This window comes from Chiloscyllium plagiosum, chromosome 17 (genome assembly GCF_004010195.1).
Source record: "Chiloscyllium plagiosum isolate BGI_BamShark_2017 chromosome 17, ASM401019v2, whole genome shotgun sequence".
In the NCBI taxonomy this organism is placed as follows: Eukaryota; Metazoa; Chordata; class Chondrichthyes; order Orectolobiformes; family Hemiscylliidae; genus Chiloscyllium; species Chiloscyllium plagiosum.
Genome location: NC_057726.1, coordinates 30,603,823 through 30,630,976, shown reverse-complemented (window position 1 = coordinate 30,630,976; position 27,154 = coordinate 30,603,823). Strand labels below are relative to the sequence as shown.

Genomic DNA, 27,154 nt, shown 5'->3' with positions numbered 1-27,154 from the left:
AACCAAGAATTTACAGAAGATCATTCATTCATTAATGGAAATGGCTGGTTTGTTATACTAAGCAAATCTGCAAGATTTGAGGCAACTGTTGTATATCTGTAGAAAAAAACTTGTTTCAGGTTTTGAATAGTTTTGTTTAACTTTATTTTCTATAGCCCCAGTGTCAAGCCATGCAGGATGTTGAGAGAGCTGTTCTAATATTTGAAAACAGTGGAAAGATTCCAGCTAGCGTCATGGAAGCAAGGTACACCAAGCTTAGGTTCTGAATATCAAGATGTATTTGATATGTCTGTGGAGCAATGTATTATTTTACATATGCTTTTATTTTCAAAAGTAAAAAGGAAATGAAGTTAGAAATCTCCAAGTACATCCCGTTCATGACACTTGCCTGCTGCTCTATAGACCCCATTTGTACTAAGCTACTCGCTTCACAACTCCCCTATCTGGCCCCCTTTCCAGCTGGCATCTACCACCTTTACAAATTGTCATCATTTACCCAAATCACTCTCAACCAAAAAACAAATTGTTTACAAACAGTTGGCATATTTCAAAACTCATAAACAAAACCTCTTATTTTTATGTTTATCATAACAAGCCCAATCTAACCAAAGTCACATACCATGCACCCTGACCATGTCCATGGTATGTTATACATCTTTACATTTCATTATAGTTTGAGATGTTTGATCATTCTACCCTCCTCCAATGCCTCACTAGATCTCCCTGCTCACTATCATACAGAATAACCAGCTATGGGATTTCCCCATGCCAAAATATATTACACTCTGAAATCCCGTAATTATAACATTTTCCATTTCTACAGCTGTCCGTGGTGGCACCATCTGTAGATGTGAAGCCAGCATCCATCTATATACTGACAACAACCAGTTAGTTTATGTTTCTAATCTCTCTGACCCCCTCCAGTGGCTCTGTGCTGTCAGACTGGTCAGAGTTTGGTTGACCTGTAGTTTCAGTTAAATGTTGGGCAAACTGAAGCTGTTGGCTTCAGTTCTTTTCAGATGACTACGATATGATTATGGTTAAAATCACTGCTGTGGATGTTGATACAGTGGAAAATGTGAATTGATAAAGGCAATGTCAGTTTGTTTAAAATGATATTAATCCTGAAGCTGTTCTATTGTCATTAAAAATCCAACATGTTATTGGTTGACTTATGGGAGGAAAGGTTCGATGCCTGGCGAATGTGTGTGATAACAGTCCCACGTTAATGTGGTTAAGTTTTAACTGCCCTCTGAAGTGTGACAATCAATTGTATCATGTCACGATCAGAACATCAGGAAAGAGGACATCTGAAATAAAAGCATAGAGTGCAAGAGAATCTGAGCAGGTCTGGCAGCATCTGTGGAGGAAGAAGCAGTGTTAATGTTTCAAGTCTGATATGACTCCATAATTGCTGCTTTTGCCAATATTCTAAGAATGAATTATTCTTTTTTTTTAAAGAACTGCTTTTCAAGAATTCCTTATTTCTAACTCAAAAGTTAGGATTTTTAATTTCAAGGCAATACCCATCGACAACCAATATTTTAAATCTAACTTACTGATTTTACAATGGTAAGATAAACTGTTTCAGTTTCAAATGAGCAATAATGCTATATATAATTTTTTATTTATCCCAGCATTTTCCGAAGGCCATATTACTTGACAAGATTTTTGCCTGCTCTGCTTACCCCTCGTCTGGTTTGTGTTTCTTATATTTTAATATTTTTGGTTAAACTGTAATATTCTACAAAATACATTGATCAATAAATCGGAATACATTTTAATATTACCACAATTAGTGCATCTTCATTTATGAATTGAAAGGCCCAGTTAGTGTCATTAGCTGTGATTTGCTGTATTGTTATTTACAGTTGCCTCCTGCCCAGGATTCACGCATGGTCTTCATTGATTCCCTCAGAAAGTAAGTGACCATTTCAAACCTTTTATATCATGCAAAAATCTGGGACAAAGCAACTGCTGAACAAAACTAACTTTGGTTTAAGTCCAAGGCAATAGGCTACTTCTAATTCAGGATTAACTTGGTCAACCTTAAGCCTATCTTCTACCACTAAAGTATGGGAAACAATTGATTGGGGCCAATTGTGTCTATTTGTTCCAAGTTAAATTTATGGCACTATCGCCAGAAAATCTTTGAGACAATTCATGAGGACATCAGCATTCTGTCCATTTTAAAAACGTTGTATATCTCTGCATTCCTAACTGGTGTAAGAGTATCAAGTCAACTGCTGCAGCAAGCTCTGCATTCAATGTTCTGTATTATTCAATTAGATGATAAAAAGTTGATGAGTCTTATTAGAATTTCTTGTAATTTTGGCCCTTTGCTACCTTTCTAGTTGGTGACTGTCACTTTTGTTTCCATCAGAGCAGATAAAATACCAGAGAATCTGTATGCGAGCTATGTTCAAGCATGTGGAAGAGAGAAACGGTGTCTACTTGAAGGTTAGGGGTGTGTGTGTGCGTGTGTGTGTGTGTGTGGTCTGCCCCACTGTACAGCACCTGAAGTCCTCTTATTGAATATGGAAGCTTTTTTGTTGTAAATTACTTTAAAAGCTCTCTATACTGTTGATCTCTGTTGCTCCATTTCTGAAGACCTCTCCGCTCTTTATCTCCTTTTTGTTCCCATTCCCAGTTTCCTTATCTTTATGAAGAAGTTATTGTGAAAAACCCAAAGCAGATGGAATTGATGATACTATACTGCATGGATTAGGAATTGGTTAGCAGACCAGAAGCAGGTTAGGAATAAATGGGGTGTATTTGAGTGAAAAGCAGTTACAAGTGAGCATTGAGTACCAAGCTATTCACAATATATAACAATGATTTTGAATGAGGAAATCAGAAGTAATATTTCCTAGTTTGCTAATGACATAAAATTACGTTGGAGTTGTGAGGAGGATGTAAATTGGCTTCAGGGCAACTTTGACAGGTTGATCAGTAGGCAAATGCTTGGTAGATGCAGTATAGCACGACTACGGGTGAAGTTTTCTATTTTGGTAGGGAAAACAGATAGTATTTAAATGATGATACACTGGGAAAAGTTGATGTACAGAGGGATCTGGTTATCCTTGTACACTGATCATTGGAAGCAAGCATGCAATTGCAGCAATTAGAAAGGAAAATGGTGTGTTGGCCTTCATTGCAAGAAGTTTGAGCACTGGAGCAAGAAAGTCTTGTTGCAGCTGTACTGAAGCTTAGTGTGACCACACCTGGAGCATTGTTTATAGTTTTAGTCTCCTTACCAAAGAGCAGATAGACTTGCCATAGAGAGGATGCAGTGGAAATTCCCCAGATTCCTGGGACGGCAGATTTGACGTATAAAGGGGCATTAGACTGACTGGGCCTGTATTCACTGGAGACTGAGGGAAAAATCTCATTGAAACATACAACAATCTGACCAGGAGAAAGTGAGGGCTGCAGATGCTGGAGATCACAGTCGAGAGTGTGGTGCTGGAAAAGCACAGCAAGTTAGGCAGCATCCGAGGAGGAGGAGAATCGACGTTTTGGGCATAAACCCTTCATCAGGAATGTAGTGGGGTGGAGGGTGCTAAGAAATAAATAGGAGGGGTTAGGGAGAAGGTAGCTTGGAAGGTGACAGGTAGATGCAGGTGGAGGGGGGGTGATGGTGATGGGTCGGTGGGGAGGGTGGAGCGGATAGATAATCTCTCTCCCCTCCCTCGACTCTCAATTTATGCCTTATTTTAAAAATTGCAAAGTTTATAGATTGAAGGTCTCCTTAACTAGATACATCAAGTGTTCACTTTGTGCAAATCCATTTATGAATGGTTATGTGTGCTGTATAATCATGTGTTGGTATGTTGATGTTATTTTCATAAGAAATCCAGACATTTAAATCAATGTTAAGTAACCTGACAGATAATATTGGTTTTTATCCACTTTGTGTTTTGGAAGCAGATGTTTCCATGTCTGAGGAAGTGCAGTGTCCAATGGAACCGATTGGAGTCCTGACAAATGCTCTTGAAGAGCTGAACAAAGTTGTTACTGAGCCAAGTGATATTGGTGGTACGTGCACGATGTTGATAGAATGACAGTAGTCATGAGCAATCAAGATTGGCCTCACTGAGTTGATTTCTTTCTCAACCATTCACTTCTGAAGCCTAGGTGCTTCTTTCTTCAAAGCTCATAACATTTGTAACTTTAATAGAGTATTGGAGGCTATTTGGCAGCAAAATAAATTGAAGGATAAGTTAACAAGCTGTTTAAAATGTATAGGTTCCCTACAGTGTGGAAACAGGCCCTTTGGCCCAACAAGTCCACACTGACCCTCCGAAAAATATCCCACCCAAACCCATTCCCCATTTCTCTACCTTTACCCCTGACTAATGCACCTGACCTACACATCCCTGAACACTATGGGCAATTTAGCATGGCCAGTTCATCTAACCTGCACATCTTTTGGATTGTGGGAGGAAACCGGAGCACCGAGAGAAACCCATGCAGACACGGGGGGAGCATACAAACTCCACATAATCACCTGAGGCTGGAATCGAACCCGGGTCCCTGGCTCTGTGAGGCAGCAGTGCTATCCACTGAGCCACAGTGCCTGTTTATGCTGTATAACATGTTAGGAAGATTTTGATGTTCCCATGACTGGAAGAGCTATGCTCGCAGTAATATAACTTTTGGTAGGATCATCCAAACCGTCCAAAGCTAAGAACAGTTCGTAGATCTCGGTTGGATGTTGTGAGTTGGGCTAATGAATGGTTGACGTAAACATGCCTTTCATTATGGAGTCAGCCATCTTGTTTCTGGACTGTGCTACAGATATGAGGTATGGCCACAAAGACAAAAGAACTTGTATTTGTATTGCATACTTCACAATTTTGGGACAGCCTATTAAATACTTTTTTTGAAGTGTAGTCACTGTTATAGCATAGGAAACATGGCGATCAGTTTGCACACAGCAAGGTCCGCAAACAGCAATGAAATACATTTGTTTTTCACTTACATCGACTGAGGTTTGAATATTGGCCAAATTGGCTGCCATGTTTACTGCATTATATCAGTGACTTTATTTGCTGTAAAGTGCTTTGGCTTATCCGGAGTGCTAACTAATGCACATCTTCCTTTCTTAAACAAACAATCTTTTGATTGGGAGGTGAGTGTTACCTAGTGAATCCCAGCTGACATCATGGAGTCTGCTATCATAGTCTGAACAGACAGCAACAGAGTTTAATTTAGAATAGAGAGGAGATAATTCTTCCAGGATTAAGCAATTTTTTAGGAAAAAATGCTGACTAAAAACACACCATATTTCATTTCCCATATAATTATTATGTAGAATAGATCATAATTGTTTAGTGTGAAAGTAGATCTATTTCTTAATGCATCTTTACTTGAACAGAAATTAGTGATTAATGCATTTATTTGTGTTAATGATACAAGTTCTTTTCTAGTTGTTTCTGCTCAGATAGCTGTAATCTCTGGTCAGCTGAAAACTATGATAGATACTGATGATGATTGCACTGCAATGGATAAACCAATCCAATTAGAAATTGTTATACATGAATTGACTCCTGTAGAATCAGAGGTGAGTGCTCATTTGGAGATTATGTTATATTAATGGTTGATGAGCTGGATGTGTATATATGCACTGTGTGTATATGCATGTGTATGAACAAGGAATGTCTAATATAATTTTTTTGTATGGCGTTTTTAGTGGCGATGCATGCTATTGTATAATTTTTTTTAAAATTTAGGTATTTATTTTGTACAAATGTTTCCCTGTGATAATGGGATCACTTTTCATATTCGTCTCACCTTGAACAGCCTCCATCCATATTCTGGTATATATAATCAGTCACAATGTCTGATTTTCGATCTCTGTGACCCAACAATTAAAGATTAAAATGGTTTGGCCATGGCACAGTTCTTCCTGAACTGTTGTCTCCACAAGTCCTGCAAATAAATCTCACCAAAAGAATTCCGTTCTAAGTTTTTGTTTAAAAATCTGTTGATTTTAAAAATAGACAGCTTTGCTGGACTCACAACCAGCCTCCGCCATTTTGAATTTCCAGGAGGTCCTGAGTATCCACAAGTCTTTCCAGCTGAAGCTGACATAACAGGCTTGGAGATAAGCTGTCTGTCTCCAGCCAGCTCAATAAAAAAGAAAATATCAAAATTCTTTGCGTTTACATTTAGCTCTTTATCTTGTAATTGAAAACCTTCTGTGGGTTAGCTTATTGGCCTTCCTGAGCCCCAAACTACCTGTTTTATCACATGACTGAAATCAGAGTTGGACAAATGTTTTTATTAATTGGTGGGATGTGGGTGTCACTGATTAAGCCAGTATTCATTGCTGGTCCCTTATTTCCTTTGAGAAGATAGCAGTGAAATGCAACGTTGAATCACTATAGTCCCATTTGGAAAAGGCAGATTCACAGTGCCTTAGGGAGGGAATTCTAGGGTTTTCCTTTAGCGATACTAAAGGAATGTATTTCAAAATTAATAGTGAGTACTTGGAGGGGAATTTACAGTTGATGTTTCTATGTATCTGCTGCACTTGTCCTTCTAGGTATAGTAGTCATGCATTTGGAAAGTGCTATCTAAGGAGCCTTTGGAACTTATGAAAATGGCTCTATATCCATAAACAATCAAGTGGCCTGATTTGTCTTAGGTGGTGTCAAGCTTCTTGAGTGTTATTGGAGCTGCACTCATCTAGGTAACTGGAGAGTATTTCATCAGTTAAGTGGCCCTGGCAGAATCCAAAACTGGATACCACTAATTAGGTTGTTGCTAAGCTTGGTAGTTGCTGCTTGATAGCACTGACAGTAACCTTTTCCATCACTTTACTGATGGTTGAGAATAAACTGATGGGGTGGTAATTGACAGAGTTGGATTTGTCCTGCTTTATATGTACAGGACACACCTGGGCAATTTTCCACATTGTTGGTTCGATGCCAGTGTTGTAGCTGTACTGGAACAGTTTGGCTAGGGGTGGGGGCAAGTTTTGAAGCATATGTCTTCAGTATTATTGCCAGAATGTTGTCAGGGCCTGTAGCCTTGGCAGTATCACATGGAATTGACTGAAGACTGACACCTGTGATGCTGTGACTTCTGGAGGAGGCTGAGATGGATCATCCATTCAGCACTTCTAACTAAAGATTAATGCAAAATGCTTCAGCCTTATCTTTTACACTGATGTGCTGGACTCCCTCATCATTAAGAATGGGGTCATTTGTGGAGCTGCTGCCTCTGGTGAATTGTTTAATTGTCTACAACTATTCATGACTGGACCTGGACTGCAGGTCATAGATCTGATCCATTGGCTTGGGGAATACTTATCTTTGTCCATTATTTGCTGCTATGCTATTTGGCATGTAGTCTATTTGGGGAGAAAGTGAGGTCTGCAGATGCTGGAGATCAGAGCTGGAAATGTGTTGCTGGAGAAGGGCTTATGCCCGAAACGTCGATTCTCCTGTTCCCTGGATGCTGCCTGACCTGCTGCGCTTTTCCAGCAACACATTTCCAGATGTAGTCTATTTGGGCAAGTAGTCCTGTTTTGTATCTTCATCAAGTTGGCACCTCATTTTTAGATTTGCCTGACGCGGCTCCTGGCATACACTCCTGTACTGAACCAGTTTTAATCTTCCGGTTTAGTGGTAATTATAGAATGGGGACTATGCCGGGCCTAAGGTTACAGATTGTGGTTGTTTTTCTCACTTGTTAGTTCCTTTGTCACTTGATGTAGACCCAATCTAGTAGCTATGTCCTTTTGGACTCTACCATCTCAGACCATAGTGGTGTGCTAAGATACTCTTGATTCGGATATTGTAATCCCCTACCCAGAGTTTGTACCGCACCCTTGCTACCCTCAATGCTTCCTCCAAGTGGTGTTCAACATGGAAGAACACTGATCAGTGGAGGAGGTTGCTATAGGTACTCCGCAAGAGATTTCCTTGCCCATTGTTTACCTGATGCCATGAAGCTTCATTGAGTCCAGAGTCAATGTTGAGGACTCCCAGGGCAACTCCTTCACAGTTGTATACCACTGTGCTGCTACCTGCTGGGTCTGCCCTACCGATGGAACCTGCCATACCAAAGCGTGGTGATAATGTCTGGAACACTGTTTGTACAATATGATTCTTTGATCATGACTATGTCAGACTGTCTCTTGAGATGTCTGTGGTACAGCTCTCCCAATTTTGGCAAAAGACCCAGATGGGACGGCATAGTGGCTCAGTGGTTAGCACTGCTGCCTCGCAGCACCAGGGACCCGGATTTGATTCCAGACTCAGGCGACTGTCTATGTGGAGTTTGTGCATTCTCCCGTGTCTGCATGGGTTTCCTCCAGATACTGCAGTTTCATCCCACAATCCAAAGATGTGCCTGTTTGGTGAATTGGCCATGCTAAAATTGCCCATGGTGTTCAGGGATGTTTAAGTTAGGTGCATTAGTCAGGGCTAAATGGGGAGTCGGGGTGGAGTAATAGGGTAGGGAAATGGGTCTGGGAAGGTTACTCTTCTGAGAGTTGATGTGGACTTGTTGGGCCAAATGGCCCATTTCCACACTGGGAATTTTATGATTCTATGATGGTAAGGAGGACTTTGCAAGGGTTGACAGGGCTGCATTTGCCATTGTCCTTCCCAGAGCCTTAGCCACTGCCAGAAAGTCTGTCTAGTTTCATTTTTCCTTCATGTTGAGACTTTTTAGCATTTGACGCCACTGAATGGCTTGCTGGACTATTTCATAGGGCAGTTTATGAATCAACCACATTGCTCTGATTCCAAAAGTGCACATAGGCCAGACCATGACTTTGGTGAACCAGATGGAATTTTGTGATACTTGGCCATTAGTAGACCATTAATTCCATTTTTTAAAAATTGAATTGAAGTTTCGATGCCTGCTGATTGAGATTTGAACCTTGAACGTTACCTGGCTCGCTGGAATACTAGTCCAACATTAATCCCACTGGGCTATCACCTGCACAGTATAGTGGTAAAAATGATTCCGTTTGATTCATGTCAGTTGGGAAGAGGTGAGAAAAGCGTGAGTGAGTGAAAAGGATAAGGGAAGAGTGTGATTGAGAAAGTCACTCATGCTTTGGGGACTGAGCAGTCTGGTGAGCCCATTGCTGTTGTATATATTTGATATTTTGTCTTGTAAATATTGTTGTCATTAGTTCAAAGCATTTTGAATCTTCTCTGCTATAGAAATCCATAAAGAGTGTACAGTATTCAGATTGAAAATACTGGCTATTTCTGGTGTTATAATGTAATTATAGTTATACAACAATATAATTGTTCTAATGTATGCATCTAGCAGATACTAAGGCAAGTTTGAAAAGTGGATGATCGATTTCAGATGTGCTGTTACAACGTGTTTTCACTTGTAGGTCAGAGATCTTCTATTGAAGAGCTTTTGTCAAACATTTATTACAGCAACAAACTTCAACCCACCACAGAGGTAAGGTGCAGCGATGAATTAAACAGCCATGATCACAGGTTAATTGAATGACAGGAAAAATATCGATAGTGTAATTCATTAGGAATCAATTTTGGTTTTTTGTTTATAGAAGTAAACCTGTTACTAAATATACTGAAGTGAGCAAAAGGAGTATGTGTTTGCTGCCGAGTGCTATCTTCCACCTTATATATCTGCTATCTCCAATGATACCAATTACTTAAAAATAAAAATATATATTCATGTTGAAATCTGGGAACAAGTTGTTAAGGTCTATCTTTGTTTCCAACATAATTGGCTGGTTCTTACCCTGCTGGTTTTCAGCAGGGCTGGGACACCTAATACAGGGCTGTGTCCAAGCAAGCCCTTGCCTTCCAACCTGACTGCCATCCCCACTAGGTAGATGAATAGACATTGAAATCAGCACCCTGCCCACCATTTTAAATAAACTAATTAACAGGCAATTGAATATGTTATCAAGCCATAACATGAGCAGGTGAGTGGGTTATTTCTTAAATTTCGTGAAAACAGTAGAAAGCAGGTACCGGAGTGGGTCACCATTCAGGAATGTCTACTATGTGTATCAGGGGTCACCTGCTTGCCCATTCTCCTTTGAGACACGGTCTGCTCTCACTGACCCTCAAAGGATATGTGGCACTATTCCAAACAAGCGCAGTTCTCCCCAGTCTTCTGGTCAGTAATTATTCTTTAAACAATTCCAGTGAGGAAACTAGTTGCCGCCTCATTAAATTATTGTGCATACATTGGCTGCTGCATATCAAACAGTACCCACACTTCATCCGCATTGTAAACCACAATAGTTGTTAACAATACAAACACAAAGAGAAATTGTATTGCTTTGCAATCATCTCCACTTATCTGTTATTCTATGTATGCACAGTGTAGTAAAGAACAAAGAAAATTGCAGCACAGGAACAGGCCCTCCGGTCCTCCAAGCATGCACCAATCCAGATCCTCTATCTAAACCTGTCACCTATTTTCCAAGGATCTGTATCCCTCTGCTCCCTGCCCATTCATGTATCTGTCTAAATACATCTTAAATGACGCTATCATGCCTGCCTCTACCACCTCCGCAGGCAACGCGTTCCAGGCAGCCACCTCCCTCTGCATAATGAACTTTCCATGTGTACATCTCTCTTAAACTCTTCCCCTCTCACCTTGAACTCGTGTCTCCTAGTAATTGAGTTCCCCACTCTGGGGGAAAAAGCTTCTTGTTATCCACCCTGCCTATACCTCTCATGATTTTGTAGACTTCAATCAGGACCCCCCTCAACCTCCATCTTTCTAATGAAAATAATCCTAATCTATTCAACCTCTCTTCATAGCTATCACCCTCCATACCAGGCTACATCCTGGTGAACCTCCTCTGCACCGTCTCCAAAGCATCCACATCCTCTGGTAATGTAATACTGCATGCAGTATTCCAACTGTGGCCAAACCAAAGTCCTATACAACTGTAACATGACTTGCCAACTCTTGTATTCAATGCCCCTTCCAATGAAGGAAAGCATGCTGTATGCCTTCTTGACTGTTGTATTGACCTGCATTGCCACCTTCAGGGTACATTGGACCTGAACACCCAGATCTCTCTGTACATCAACTTTTCCCAGGGCTTTTCCATTTTACTGTATAGTTCGCTCTTGAATTGGATCTTCCAAAATGGTGGATCTTCCAAATTACCTCACCATTGCCCAGATTGAACTACATCTATCATTTCTCTGCCCAACTCTCCAATCCATCTATATTCTGCTGCATTCTCTGACAGTCCCCTTCACTATCTGTTCCTCCACCAACCTTAGTGTCACCTGCAAACTAGCTAATCAGACCATCCATACCTTCCTCCAGATCATTTATGTATATCATAAACAACAGTGGTCCCTGTGGAAGACCACTGGTCACAGTTCTCCATTTTGAGAAACTTCCTTCTACTACTACTATCTGTCTCTTGCTGCCCAGTCGGCTCTGTATCCATCTAGCTAGTACACCCTGGACCCCATGCAACTTCACTTTCTCCATCAGCTTACCATGGGGAACCTTATCAAACACCTTACTGAAGTCCATGTATGTGATATCTACAACCCTTCCCTCGTCAACCAACTTTGTCATCTCCTCAAAGAATTCTATTAAGATGGTAGGACATGACCTGCCTTGCACAAAACCATGTTGCCTAACACTGATAAGCCTATTTTCTTCCAAATGTGAATAGATCCTATCCTTCAGTATTTTCTTCAGCAGCTTCCCTACCATTGACGTCAGGCTGACCAGTTTATAATTATCTGGATTATCCCTGCTACCCTTCTTAAACAAGGGGACACATTAGCAATTCTCCAGTCCTCCAGGACCTCACCTGTGTTTAAGGATGCTGCAAAGATATCTGTTAAAGCACCAACTCTCGCTTCCCTCAGTAACCTGGGATAGATCCCATCCGGACCTGGGGACTTCTCTACCTTAATGCCTTTCAGAGTACCCAACATTTCCTTCCTCATTTCCATCCCTCATTTTCACGGGGACATGTCTGTCCCACACTCTAATCAACCTCTCTTTAAGAGCCTTTTACATATCGAATGTAGATTTACCTTTAAACAGCTACTCCCAGTCCACATTCCCCAGTTCCTGCTGAATTTTGCTATAGTCGGTCTTCCCTTAATTTAGCACTCTTCCTTTAGGACCACTCTCGTCTTTGTCCATGCTTATTCTAAAACTTGCGGAATTGTGATAATTATTGACAAAGTAATACTGTACTGAAGCTTCAACTACCTGGCCGGACTCATTCCCCAACACCAGGTACAGTATGGCCCCTTCCCAAGTTGGACTATTTACATACTGCTCCATAAAACCCTCCTGGATGCTCCTTACAAATTCTGCTCCATCTAAACCTCTAACACTGTGAATCCCAGTCAATGTTGGGAAAATTAAAATCTCCTATCATCCCCACCCTGTTGCTCCTACATCTTTCCATAGTCTGTGTATATCTTTGTACCTCTACCGCACGCTTGCTGCTGGACCTGCAGTACAGCCCCAACATTGTTACCGCACCCTTCCTATTTCTGTCCATATTGCCTCACTGCTTGAGTCTTCCATAGTGCCCTCCTTCAACACAGCTGAGAGATTCTCTCTGACCAGTAATAGAACTCCTCCACCCCTTTTACCTCCCTCTCTATCTCGCCTGAAGCATCTATACCCTGGGATATTTAGTTGCCAACCATGCCCTTCCCTTAACCAGTAATAGCAGTAACCTCATACTCCCAGGTACTAATCCAAGCCCTAAGTTCATCTGCATTACCCACTACACTTCTTGCATTAAAACAAATGTACCTCAGACTACCTATCCCTTTGCATTCATCAGCTGCTCCCTGCCTACTCTTCCCCTTAGTCACACTAACTTCATTATCTAGTTGCTTCCAGGCTTTAGTTACTACCTTCTTACTGTCTACTAGCTTCTTCATTTGGTTCTCATTCCCCTGCCACATTAGTTTAAACCCTCCCCAACAGTGTTAGCAAAAGCCCAAGGTTTCAGTCCAGCCCAAGTGTAGACCATCCAATTTGTAATTGTTCCATCTCCCCCACAACCCGTCCCAATATCCCAAAAATCTGATCCCCTCCCTCCTGCATCATCTCTCTAGCAAGGCATTCATCCTGCCTATTCTTTCATTTCTACTCTGACTCGCATATGGCATTGATAGCAATCTTGAGATTATTACCTCTGAGGTCTGACTTTTTAACTTGGCTCCTAACTCCATAAATTCTTCATGTAGGACTTCATCCCGTTTTTTTTACCTATATCATTGGTGCTGATAGGCACTACAACAGCTGGCTATTCACCCTCACCCTTCAGAATATTCTGCAGCTGATCTGAGACATCCCTGACCCGTGCATCTGGGAAGCAACCTACCATTCGGGAGTCTTGTTTTCAACCGCAGAACTGCCTATCTACTCCTCTTACAAAGAACAAAGAAATTTACAGCCCAGGAACAGGCCCTTCGAGCCTGAGCCGATCCAAATCCACTGTCGAAACCTATCACCCAATTCCTCAAGATCTGTATCCCTCTGTTCCCTACTTACTCATGCATCTGTCCAGATGCACCTTAAATGATTTTACCGTGCCTACCTCTACTACCTCTGCTGGCAATATGTTCCAGGCACCTACCACCCTCTGTATAAAGTACTTTCCACATGTATCCCCCTTAAACTTTTCACCTCTAACCTTGAACACGTGACCTCTCATTATTGAATCCCTCACCCTGGTAAAAAGTTCATCTCTATCCACCCTGTCTATACCCTTCATGATTTTGTAGACTTGAATCAGATCCCCCTCCATCTCCTTTTTTTTCTAATGAAAACAATCCTAACCTACTGAACCTACTCTTCCGAGCTAGCACCTTCCATACCAGGCAATATTCGCGTAAACCTTCTCTGCACCCTCTCCAAAGCATCCACATCCTTTTGGTAATGTGGTGACCAAAACTGTACACAGTATTCTAAATGCGGCCGAACCAATGTCTTGTACAATTTTAACATGACCTGCCAGCTCTTATACTCAATACCCCGTCCAATGAAAGCAAGCGTACCATATGCCTTCTTGACCACTCTATCCACCTGTGCAGCCATCTTCAGTGTACAATGGATCTGAATTCCCAGATCTCTCTGCTCATCAACTTTTCCCAAGGCTGTTCCGTTTACAGTATAGTTCGCTCTAGAATTAGACCTCCCAAAATGCATCACCTCACATTTGCCTGGATTGATTTCCATCTGCCACTTCTCCGCCCAACTCCCCAGTCTATCTATATTCTCCTGTATTCTTTGACAGTCCAATATGCTTTCTGCTACTCCACCAATCTGCAAACTTACTGATCCTCTTGCAAGGATGCCTGCCTTGAAGAAGTTTTCCTCCTCTCTCTACAAGAATCTCAGGGAGTCCCTCTCCCACTGCAACTCCCAGGTAAAACTGCTGTGCTCTTCCAGCACCACTAATCCAGAAACTTACTGATCAGACCAACTGTGCCCTCTTCCAGATCACTTAGGTATATCACAAAAAACAGTGGCCCCATCACTGACCTCTGTGGAACACCACCGGTCACCTTTCTCTATTTCGAGAAACTCCCTTCAAATACTACTTTCTGTCTCCTGTTGCTCAACCAGATCTTTATCCACCTAGCGAGGACACCCTGCACACCATGTGACTTCACATTCTCTATTAGTTTACCATAGGGAACCTTATCAAATGCCTTACTGAAGTCCATATATATGACATCTACAGCCCTTCTTTCATCTATCAACTTGGTCACTTCTCAAAGAACTCTATTAAGTTGATGAGGCATGATCACTCCCCACACAAAACCATGTTGCCTATCATTGATAAGCCCATTGTTTTCCAAATTTCAGTAGATTTCATCCCTCAGTACCTTCTCCAGCAACTTTCCCACCACTGACGTCGGGCTGACTGGTCTGTAGTTACCTGGAATATCCCTATTACCCTTGTACATGGCGACAACATTAGCAGTCCTCCAGGCTCTTCACCTGTGTTTAAGGATGCTACAAAGATATCTGTCAAGGCCCCAGCTATTTCCCCTCTCGCCTCCCTCAGGAACCTGGAATAGATCCCATTCGGTCCTGGGGATTTGTCCACCTTAATATCCTTTAGCCTACCCAACACATTTTCCCTATGACTCTCCTATGAGTATAGCCCTTCCACTTTTTTTTCCCGCCCTTCTGTACAGCAGAGCCAGCCATGGTGCCATGAACCTGGCTTCTGCTGCCTTCCCCTGGTCAGTCATCTCCCCTAACATATTATCCAGAACGTTATACCTGTTTTGGATGAAGTTGACTGCAGGGGACACCTGCACTGCCTTCCTGATCTTTCTCTGTCTTTTGGTTATCAAAAGGTAGTAGTTTTCATGCTGAACATGGAGGCAAAGACCTTGAAGTTCAAAAGAAGAAAAAATCCACAAATGTGTAAATGTGAAATCAAAAACATTAAATTCTGGAAATACGATATATCTCTAACAGCTTCTGAAAAGTGAAAAATGGGTTCATGTTTTTCCAATCATTTCACTTGGCCCAGAGGGTTCTTCCCAAAACAATCTAGTGTATTGCTTGTTAGCTGCTGAGATTTTTATATCTGTTGTATTAGATTGATATATCTATTAGATTGATATGCATATTTTGTTTTTTACAGACAAGGTGAATGGGCCTCTCTGTTTGTGAAAATGTTGTGTGGCCACAGAAAACTTTTAAGTGCAGTTCTTACACGAGTCCTACATTTGACCACTCACCAGGTAGGAGAACAGCACATTGTCTGCACCAGATTACTTCTGAAGAGCTGAGAAAAGAGACTAAAAGGGACTTGTTTTCTCGCTGAAAGCATTAAAGGACGTTTTCTTAATGTGTCAGCTAATTCACAAAATGTAGAGCTTTGGGTACTTGGGAATATCAAACAAAAGAATAATACAATACTGTTACTTAAGAAAGTGTTTAATTATTTCTGCCAGGTAAAATGCATCTGTTTGATATTATTTTAGCCCCTGCACCACCGTAAGATAATCTGTTGACCAATGCTGCATGTCAGATATCAAACTTCACTATTGCTAATTGATAGAACAAGGTTGGTATGGACTTGTTGGGTCTAATGGCCTGTTTCCACACTGTAGGGATTCTAATTCTATTTCTATAAGATAATAATTAGGATTGGAATACCCTGGAATTTACACAGGAGATGTGTTTCGTACAAGTACAATCCATACATGTTTTTCTTTTAAGGGTTCTTCTCTTGCTGACGTCCACATTTTGGGATTGGCTGCTTTCACTGTTCATCTACACATCTTGCAGCTCATCCTATTACCAATGAATTCCACAGGACCTGTAGCAGAGTCAGCCGGTCAAGAAGGACTTTCCTTTGCTGAGTATCTAAACCAGTTTTTGATCTGTAGAACTGGAGAATTTTCAACATTCTGTATGAGGTAAATGAATGATCCTGCTTTAATGGTTTCAGCATAGAGATCAATGAAGCAGAAATGCAAAGCCATGAAATTTAGTGAGAAAAAGTAGGAAGTGTAAGTTCTTAGTTGGAATACATTGAAAATATCAGGGTTGGAGAGATACTGGTGGGTAGTCCTCGAAAAGCATTACCCTTCTTCCCATGATGTGAAGTAAGCAAAATGTACAACCTACAAAACAAATTGGAAATTATTTTTCTTTAAATTGCTTTGCAATCAGGAAGAGCACATCTGGCAGAACTAGCTGTGCTACTAGCCAAATTGCTGATATCTGCCCAACAGGACTGCAAACATTTGTTGCATTATTTCTAAAGGATTGTGCATCATATTATAATGTAGTGGCCATGCTGTATAAATCAGCATTTGATTTAAATTCCAGCTGTAAGGTATTAATGGTCCATCAATTATATCCTTCCCTTAGTTTGAAAATCACCAGAAATGCTGTATGAAATTTCATCATACGCGCCAGATTTTATGATATGTGTCCTTGCCTTGTTACTGCACAATCTGTGTAGCTGTGTATGAAAACTGTTTGAAAACATGACCCAGTTTGGTAATTTAATGTTTCTATTCTCTAACAGGTTTTGTGCAGCAGCAGTTGCTTATGCCATTAGCTTGTCACCATTGCCATCAATTGACATTATAAAACTCTCTGTTCCTTCTGGGTTCGTCCAAAAGGTGAAGTATTTTGTGAGCAAGTAAATGGTTTTACTTAGTCCTTTGACTTACTATACAAATCGACAGTCTTTCTCTGGTTTGGAAATCTAGTATGCAGTTACTTTTGAGTGTATATAGTTTTAAAAGGAGCAACATTTGCACCTTACTTAGAATTATTTGATTCTTTACAGCTGTGTGCCCTCTGGAAGGAATCTGTGCCTTATGTGAGCAGGGTGGGTACCAATGAGGTTCTTCAATGAACTGGTCTGAAAATTCTCACTGAGCTGTATGGAATCTAAATTAGTGATGAAAGATTCACTTAGACCGAATTTTTCAAACCCTGACCCTTTCTGCCATGTCCACGGAGTAACCTCTGGAAAATTACAGCTGCGTGCCTTCATATATTTTAATGCTGGTTCTATCAACAAGATCTGAAAATGTGTTGCTGGAAAAGCGCAGCAGGTCAGGCAGCATCCAAGGAACAGGAGAATCGGTGTTTCGGGCATAAGCCCTTCTTCAGGAATCCTTCTTCGGGAAGAAGCTCTCTTCCTCCCTCTACAGCTTTCTCCTCTATCAACAAGATACCTGTTTAGTGAAACTTGTGAAGGAACAGGGCAAACCAGGCAACAATTTACAACTCTTCACTTTTATCTGCACATGTGCAGCTGCACAAATTTGCTGTGAGGATGATTGCAGAGTAACAGTGTGTGGGTCACCAACATTTCTGTTGTAAAATCTGGGTCACCGATTCACTTGGGTTTTCTTTACTTTTAGCTACAGTACATAGTTCCACGACTGATTCCAGAAGCTCGACAGGAACAGGAGGTCATAAAGGAATCCATGTGGCATAATCTTGTTGACCTTAATTTGAATTGGAGAACTGCAGCTCTTTCACTGTTTAAACAACGTCTATTCAAGGAACTTACGAAGGTGAAAGAATTCCAGGTAACTGAGTATGTACCTCTCCAAAATGAGTTTGTCTGGAGGTACTTGAACTTTTTGGTAAAATAGCTTTGATCCTTAGTTACCCATTTCTATCGTCTATTGAATTATGATATTTTAAAATTAAAAATATACAATTTTAATTTTAAACTGGTTTTGGGTAGTGGAGTAAAGCAAGTGATAGAATGTCCTATTAGTTTGATTTACACTCTATCCTATTTCTTTTCATTAAAAGGACAATTGGACCAAGTGTAAATCAGATTCCCAATTTCCTGTTATCTCTTGAAAGCATCCTCCATTTTAATTGCTGCACCAATGGTTATACAGTTTCCTAGGTCATAAACCCTGGATTGCCTTATCTGTTCTATATAATTGATTAGTCACCATGTGGTTAAACCTTTATACCAAGATTAAGTTATTGCCCCAGACATGAGCCGATGTAGTAACATTAATGCATACGCGTTTGTACACTATTGAGCAAAGTGAACTCTTCAGCAAATTTAACAAACAGTAACTCTGGAAGAAGGTATTAAGGACAGCATGAATGCTCAGTTTTTAGCGCAGCTGCTTCACAGTGCCAGGGACCCGGGTTCGATTCCAGCTTTGGGTGACTGTCTGTGTGGAGTTTGCAATTTCTCCCCGTGTCTGTGTGGGTTCCCTCCCACAGTCCAAAGATGTGTAGGTTAGATGGATTGGCTGTGCTAAATTGCCCAGTGTCCAGGATGTGTAGACTAGTTGAATTAGCCATGAGAAATGCAGGGGTACAGGGATTGGGAAGATTTGGGTTGGGGGTGCTCTGGGTCTGGGTGGAATGCTCTTTGAAGGCTTGGTGCAGACTCAATGGGTTGAATGGCCTCTTTCCACAGTTTAGGATTCTAAGTTCTATCAACTTTGGAAAATGTAAAAAGGGCAGAGTTTCATCGTGACCTAACTAAAGCTTTGATACTGGTAGTTTGTTTACATAAAAATTATTTGTTACCCTGTATTTGCCCAATAAAATGTTAAGTGCAAAATGTAGTTGAGTAAACGTATAATTTATTATATATGAAGATGTTAGATGTGTCTAGTATTAATTTGGAAAGGAAAATGCCATATCTAACTCTTTCCACCTATTTCTAGTTAACGTTCCATGAGTGGTTGATGTCTGAACTGGCTGTCCAACCAGACAAAGATCTACTAGTTGACCTGGAGAGGTAAATATCCTCTGAGTCGACATAAGCTTAGCAAATTGTTTCTCTTTCCTCAGAATTTAGAATGCCAAATAGCTGAATTGATGTTAGTTGCCAAAATTAAATAAAAGATCACACACACCATGGGTTTGAAATTTGTCTCAGCTGGTTCATTGGACAAAATGGATAGAATTGGATTCACCGTCCCTTCTGAGCAGTGTTGGATTTTTAATTTCATTACTGTAAAGGTGCTAAGTGTAACAGATGTCTGATCCCACACTACTACTTCTGCGACCAGCCAAAATGAATTTGTGTCTTTATTTCAGAAAGGAGAGGACCACTGATGGGCAGTAGTATGTCTCCGCCCAGAATGAATAGATGAAAGTGTGTTAACCTTTAAGTATTCTAATCTTTTTAAAAACAGTGGAAACATAGATACTTCTTCAAACAAAACCTGCCCATTGTAGTTGGCTTACTACTTATGTTTAACTTTACAGCAATCAATAGATTTTAGACATCATCCACTTTCGTGAAGCAAATAATTTCCAATGATTTGTTAAATGTTCAAGTAACTTAATATTTGTGGAATTTGATAATTATGATAGTTGTGTTTGACTTGTCCAGTGCCAGTCAAGTACTTTGGACACATTAGAATGAGGTTGTAATTGTAAATTGTCCTCTGATTCAATTGCAGACAAGATTATCAGCACTGGGCCTGTTACCAACTTTATCTGCCATCTCCCCTTTCTGAGGGAGGATGTGGAGGGGATTTAGAGACTGCATGTAGGATTATCATGAATGCATTAATGGATTTCCATAAAAGGTACATTTTCAACATACTTGTGAAGCGGGAGCTCAACATTCAAAGTATGGCTTCACTAAATACAATCACAATTTTTCTTTCCTTTTCAATTTCTCCCTTACCCTTAGTTAATCAAAAAAACTTGACTGCAGGCCAACCCTCACTGTCAAATGTCATTATCCCCTGAAGAAAAGTGCAAAATACTGAGGAAGCTGCCAATCAAAATTAAAACAGAAAGCACTAAAAACACACAAGTCTGGCAGCAATAGTAGAGAGAGAGAAACAGAGTTCACATTTCAAGTCAATGACCTTTTACTGGAACACAGTTTGAATCATAGAATTACAAGAGGGCGGAAGCAGCCCATTCGGCCCATCAAGTCTGTACCCACCCTCCAAAGAGCATCACATCCAGACCCATCCCCTTTCCAATATTCCCTGTAATCCTGCATTTCCCATGGTTAAGACACCCAGTCTGCCCATTCCTGACACAATAGGCAATTTAGCGTGGCCAGTCTTTGGACTGTGGAAGGAAACCAGAGCACCTGGAGGAAACCAGGAGCAAAGAGGAAACTCTGAAAAATTGTTCTTCCTCTGTATATTTAATCCAGGGGGTTTTAACTTATAAATGGAAAGAAAAAAGGACCCCAACTCTGTCCTTTTCATCCATGTTATAGCTGAGCACAATGATTTCTGCTACTTACAACTTAACATTCTCTTGAAAAAGGTAAAAATAATAATATCATGGACATAATGTATTCTTATTTCTAGTTTTACTTTTATGGTTAATTTCAGAGCTAAGGTGCGGTACTGCGAAGAGTCTGACTGTTCGGAACTTTCTTCACTCAATAGATCGTGCTATGAGAGTATTACTTGTCGATTACAGGTAATACATTTGTTGTTTTATATGTTACATGTTCAAATATTGGTAGCTCATGAGGAAGCTTCCACAAAATAAACTCTGGTGATTAGTTTATACTTGTTGGCAATTCATGTGGTAATTTCCAAAATGATCACCCCAGGTACTTTGTGGTATTTGTTACCTATATGAGTATATGATACGAGATAAAGTTTGAGGTAGTTTGCTGTGACCAATCCTTCTATCTTAGTTTTGTTTTAGGTCTTTCTAGTAATGTTGGGGGTCAAGTATACAGCTCCATAGAGTATCTATAAAAGAGGCACTGTCCCTGGATAATAGGAATTGCATGATAACAGTAGTATATTTGATTAGATGTAATTACTAGGACTTCCAGGAGCTGGTACGTGTCTCTGACTATGTTTAAACCCAGAAAGTGGATCATGTAACCTCCCTTGAAAGTATGATAGACTCAGTGAGTCCAGTTGAGCAGCTTGGTTTCTTTGTAAATGCAACAATTTTCCATGTTGTACCCAGTGTCCTTCAAAAGTGGTCTTTCTAAAATAGACTCAGTGACATTACCCTTTGACATTCATCGGCATTACTATTGCTGAACTCCCAAGGACAGGTCAGAGGCTAAGAATCCAGTAGTAAGTAACTCACCTTACTCCCCACAGCCTGTCCACCCTTGACAAGGTACTAGCCAGTTTGTGATGGACGACTCTCCATTTTGGATGGCATGGTGGCTCAGTGGTTAGAGCTACTGCCTCACAGAATCAGGTTCGATTCCAGCCATGGGCGATTGACTGTGTGCAGTCTTTACATGCTCCCTGCATCTGCGTGGGTTTCCTCCCACAGTCTAAAGATGTGCAGGTTAGGTGGATTGATCATGTTAAATTGCCTATAGTGTCCAGGAATGTGCAGGCTAGGTTGGTTAGCCACGAGAAATGCAGTGTTGTAGGGTAGGGTGGGGTGGGATGTCCTTCAGAGGGTTGGTATGGACTTGATGGGCTGAATAGCCTGCTTCCACACTGTAGGGATTCTGTGATTACCTGATGGGTGCATCTTCAAAACCACTCCAGAACCTTGACACCATCCAGGACAATGGAACTGTTTGATTGGCATCACTTTTAGTGTTCAGTGCCTTCACCATGATGCACAGTGGCAGGAGTCTGTAATAGTTAAAAGCTGCAACTCATCAAGGCTCCGTTGGTAGTACCTTCCAAACCTGTGATCTCTATTATCTAGAAAGATCACCATCTGCAAGTTCTCCTCCAAGCCACACACCATCCTGACTTGGAACTACATCACCATTCTTTCATTGTAGCTGTTTTAAAATCCTGGAATTCCCTTCCTAACTGCGCTGTGAGTGCTCTTATGCACTAAGGGCTTCAGCAGTACAAGAAGACAGCTCACCATCCTTCTCCAGGGTGATTAGGGAAGAACCATAAATGCTGGCTGAGCCAATGGCATCCACACCCTATGAATTGATTTAAAAAAAAAACTCCCATTCCCATTTGAAGTTCACAGATCACCCAAAACTAAAATATTACATTTGTTCCCTTATGTAAGTCATTGATACAGATTGTGAACAGCTTTAATTTAAACACTGATCCTTGCCATGCCCCACTAGTCACATCCTACCAACCTGAAAATGACCCATTTATTCAGACTCTCAGATGTAAAGTTTGTTTGCATTAATTACAGGAAATGGTGTTTGATCTGGAGAAGGTATGGACAAAGGCATTAAATAAAAGTGGCCATTTTCTTCTGGATGTGTTTCAAGACCGTATGGCAAGACTGGAATTGTCAAACCTCAGCAAGAAGTTAGAGCATCAGATTGAATTGCAAATATTCATCAGGTAAGAACAAAAACATTATGGAGGAATAGCAGCAAGAACATTAATACTAGCTAATTGTTCACTAGGATTGTAAATTATTTTTCATACTATTCTGTAATTTGGCAAATTATTTTATGCAGGATGCAAGTATGTATAATAAAAGTTTATTAACTACCCTTTCACACAGTCTGATTGAATTGTGTCACTAACGACACAATGTGAAGAGTTCAGAGTAACATCTTTGAACTGTGTGTCACTTAACTATCCAGGGTATTCCAACCTTAACCAAGTATTTGTATTTCCAACTTCTTGCTTTGCAAACATAATGTGACTTTTTCTTCTGACAAACCTTAAATAAGAATTGTTGTACAATGTGAGTGATGTTAGTGACTCAGTAAAATGGTCACAAACTCACTCTTGGGATGATTGTTGATTCACTCGAGACTCACTCCCTCTAGGTCCTTCTCACATCTTTTTAACTTCTCCCTAATCTTCCCCCAAAGTACAAAACCAATTCACATTTCTGCCTCTTCAGTTCTGAAGGAGTGTCTTTGGACTTGAAACCTTATTTCTGTTTCTGTCTCTCAGATGCTGTCAGACCTGCTGAGATCCCCCCCGCACTTTGTTTTTTATCTCACTCCTTCTCACCCATTGCTGCTGACGATTCAGCAGCCTAGTTGGACTTAAAATCATTGTGTTTCTCTTTAAAATCTGTTTAGTCCGCTGTATCTTGTTTTTAAAATTTGAAGTGGATTGCAATACTGAGAACCATCCCTGAGCTCAGAAGCTTGAGAGCTGTTTTCTTGGTTTCCCTCATCAGCTTCAGTTACATCGAATTCCCTTTGAATACATGGGGACAGCTAATTGCGATAGGCTTTGAATGAATTTGTTGTCTTTAAAGAATGCTTTTGTTTTTGTCCTTTTGTATTGTTTTTCTTATTACCCTGGGTGCACACTCCATGTTGTGGATGTCGGCTCATTTCTAGGAGCAATAAATGGTTACTTCTTTCTTCTCAGCCTAAATAGAAAATATCAACAGCCGTTCACCTGTAGCAGAAATACATACCAGGCGCTGGTCCATGCAAAGGGTATGCAACAGTGCAAGTAGCACAAGGAGGAACCCTGCTTTGTTTTACCCTCCTGAACCTAGGGGCAAAAAGATTCACAGTTGCCCCATCTGAGAAAAGCTGACTATGCAAACTCTGTAATAGTCTTTCTGTTCTCCATTGTTCAGTTTTATACTGAACAGTAAAATTTACGCTTGTGATATAATATTTATGTAATGATGATGCATCCAGTTGGTTTCAGTATAATTCTTGTCTAAGTTGTTGCTGCTTTTTTTATTTTGGCTTGCTCAGAATTCTAGTGGTACTTCCTCCCAGTTTGCTGTTCAAGACTCGCAAAGACAGATTAAGGACAACTTTGGAATGTGAGGCATTCTTTCACTTCACAAACACTGAGCTGGTAAGTGTGGTGCTGGCAATGAGATCTCATTCACCAATTTTAATAATATACTTAGATCCAAGAGACTAGTCAGCTATTCAAGTATGGCTGATGAGAACAAAAGAACAAAATCTGTGTAACATTTTATAAATTCCTATTTTGGGAATAGAACCAGCTGGCTCAGGATTGGGATCAGTCAGACTCCAACTCAGACAAGGTGTGAGATTAAGATGTCACTTTTTTTTAATACAACCTTAAATTATCTCAAGAATGTGATTTGAAAGAAGTTCTGGGATTTATATATTAATGAAATAAAACCTGTAACCCATTCTAAAAGATGAAACACTTAACAGCAATCAAGGTTTGTTTGATATCTTGTATTGGTTGCGTGCATGATGCTGATCTTTTGCTATAAATTCTGTACCTTATGGTCATGCTCCACAGCTACCTGATGAAGGAGCAGTGCTGCGAAAGCTAGAACATCCAAATAAACCTGTTGGACTGTAATCTGGTGTTGTGTGATTTTTATCTTTGTCTACCCTAGTCCAACACTGGCACTTCCAATTCGTGGTTCAATTGAGACATTAAAGCAACAATTGAATTATGTCGAAAAGATGTGCATAGATTCCAGGGGTAGGTGAGGAAATGACAGGAGGTGAAATGTTCCAAATAGCCAGCAAAGATACAATAAGCTATCTAACCATTCAGTGAAAATGTGAGGAATCATTTATCGCTGGACAATTTTCTTCTTAAGTCCACCGATTTTCTTTGAGCATTTTAATCGCCTAGATAAGAAAACATTTCCGAGCAGGATCACAATGAATAGGTTTCATTCTAGTTATTGAGATAAAAGTTCTCAACTCATTGGTTGTTGTTACATCCATGTTCCAGATCGAAAAAGGAGCAATAATGACCAATACTACAGAGCTCTGTAGAAAGGAATAGGCTACTCAGCCTCTCCAACATATTTCGGCATTTGACATCAGAGGCTATCATGGCCTTCGATCATTTTCAGGTGTCCCGGATGCTCAACTGGAAAATAAATAATGTGCTAATGAGGGACAAAATACTTGTATTATAGTGTATGAACTTCTTTGTCATGAGGATTGTGTAATCGGTTTAGCTGCCTCTCTTAAGCCTCACTGGTCCATCTGGCCAAACCTGGTCTGAAGCTCTCTCACTTTTTTCTCAAGTTTCTATTTCACCTCCATCATGATCTCTGAGCTTTTCTGTCTGGGACCCATCTCTGACTCTCTCATCCAATTCTTCTTAAACTGATGACCACAATTTGCTATCCTGATCTCCATATTAGCTGATGCTGTTAACCGTTCCCTTCTTTCAAGTCTTGGTTTTCTTTCCTTTAAATCTACTGTCATCACCACTTTCTGCAAGAAACCCTTCTTGACCTCAACATTCCTACAACTTTTGTCCTTTCGATCTCCCTTTTCCTATCCATAATTCTGTTCTTTCTCTCTTTACAGCGGAATGATTGCTCGAAGGAATTTGCGATTCCCTTTGGAGTTACCTTGCATTTCTTCAGGGTAAGGAATCTACCTCTGATCATTGTTGTCCAGAGTGAGTGATAGGTCTGCTACATCAAATAATGTAAGGTAGGAACAAATTAAAAGGTCATTACATAGAGTCGTAGAAATGTGCAGTATGGAAACAGACCCTTCGATCCAACCTGCCCATGCCAACCAGATGTGGACCCTGTCGATGAGCATGTATTTGTTGTTCATCCAGAGCTAAGCAGTAATGGTTGGTATAACTGAGTCTCTTGCTTCATACAACAGTTATAAATCACCCACACTGGTGTGGATCTGAAATCGCATATAGGCCAGACTAGGTGAAGACAATTGGTTTATTCAATGAAAGATATTAACAAAAGCAGTTGGATTTTCACAGCAATCTACACACATACAGGCATACACAAAAAGCGTAAAAGTAGACCATTTGGCACTTAAAGCCTCCCATCATTCAGTAGGATCGGCTGATCTATTTCTATTTTGAATTCCACATTTCCCTGCCACTCCCCAAAAACACGGTGTCCCTAGTTTCCAACTGATTCTTACGAAGAGACATCTTTTCCATGTCTGCCTTGTCAAGATCATTCAGGATTGTGTACACTTCAATCAAATCACATCTCACTCTTCTGTAATCCAGTGGGAACAAGTCTAGCCAGTATAACCTATCGTATGACAGCCCTCCCAGTCGAGGTCTCAATCTAATGAACCTCTGAATCACGTATAGTGCATTTAACGTCCTTCTTTTAATATGATGACCAAAATTGCACATTGTATTAGAAATGTAACCTCACCCATATGCCCTATGTAACTGAAGAAAACCTCTTTACTTGTCTGTTCAATTCCTCATGTAATAAAGGGTAACGTAGAGTCATAGAGATGTACAGCACAGAAATACACCCTTTAGATCAACTCGTCCATGCTGACCAGATATCCCAACCCAATTTGTCCCACCTGCCAGCACCCGGCCCATATCGCTCCAAACCCTTCCTGTTCACATACCCGTCCAAATGCCTTTTAAATGTTGCAATTGTACCAGCCTCCACAACTTCCTCTGGCAGCTCATTCTGTACACGTACCACCCTCTGCGTGAAAAGGTTGCCCTTTAGGTCTCTCTTATATCTTTCCCTCCTCACCCTAAATCTATGCCCTCTACTTCTGGACTCCCCGACCCCAGGGAAAAAGTTCTTGTCTATTTATCCTATCCATGCCCTTCATGATTTTATAAACCTCTATAATGTCACCCCTCAGCCTCCGACGCTCCAGGGAAAACAGCCCCAGCCTGTTCAGCCTCTCCCTGTATCTCAAACCCTCCAACCCTGGCAACATCCTTGTAAATCTTTTCTGAACCTTTTCAACTTTCACAACATCCTTCCGATAGGAAGGAGACCAGAATTGCATGCAATACTCCAACAGTGACCTAACCAATATCCTGTACAGCTGCAAAATGACCTCCCAACTCCAGTACTCAAT

At 40.7% G+C, this 27,154-nt stretch overlaps 1 protein-coding gene across 8 annotated transcripts in view; it reads left to right on the top strand.

The window, feature by feature from the left end:
• LOC122558337 (Fanconi anemia group A protein-like) overlaps positions 1 to 27,154 on the top strand; it is a 98,804-nt gene that overhangs the window by 51,605 nt on the left and 20,045 nt on the right. For 7 of the 8 annotated variants that reach the window (XM_043706792.1, XM_043706788.1, XM_043706793.1 and 4 more), the window contains 17 exons: positions 156 to 244; positions 1,638 to 1,698; positions 1,872 to 1,921; positions 2,384 to 2,460; positions 3,928 to 4,038; positions 5,433 to 5,566; positions 9,371 to 9,441; positions 15,635 to 15,734; positions 16,216 to 16,415; positions 17,033 to 17,129; positions 17,883 to 18,053; positions 19,170 to 19,243; positions 19,914 to 20,042; positions 20,814 to 20,904; positions 22,582 to 22,736; positions 24,074 to 24,179; positions 25,640 to 25,699. In XM_043706792.1, coding sequence (XP_043562727.1) covers positions 156 to 244; positions 1,638 to 1,698; positions 1,872 to 1,921; positions 2,384 to 2,460; positions 3,928 to 4,038; positions 5,433 to 5,566; positions 9,371 to 9,441; positions 15,635 to 15,734; positions 16,216 to 16,415; positions 17,033 to 17,129; positions 17,883 to 18,053; positions 19,170 to 19,243; positions 19,914 to 20,042; positions 20,814 to 20,904; positions 22,582 to 22,736; positions 24,074 to 24,179; positions 25,640 to 25,699 — 1,776 coding nt within the window. The remainder of the gene's footprint in view (positions 1 to 155; positions 245 to 1,637; positions 1,699 to 1,871; positions 1,922 to 2,383; positions 2,461 to 3,927; positions 4,039 to 5,432; positions 5,567 to 9,370; positions 9,442 to 15,634; positions 15,735 to 16,215; positions 16,416 to 17,032; positions 17,130 to 17,882; positions 18,054 to 19,169; positions 19,244 to 19,913; positions 20,043 to 20,813; positions 20,905 to 22,581; positions 22,737 to 24,073; positions 24,180 to 25,639; positions 25,700 to 27,154) is intronic. The other variant, XM_043706791.1, reaches the window with a different exon arrangement.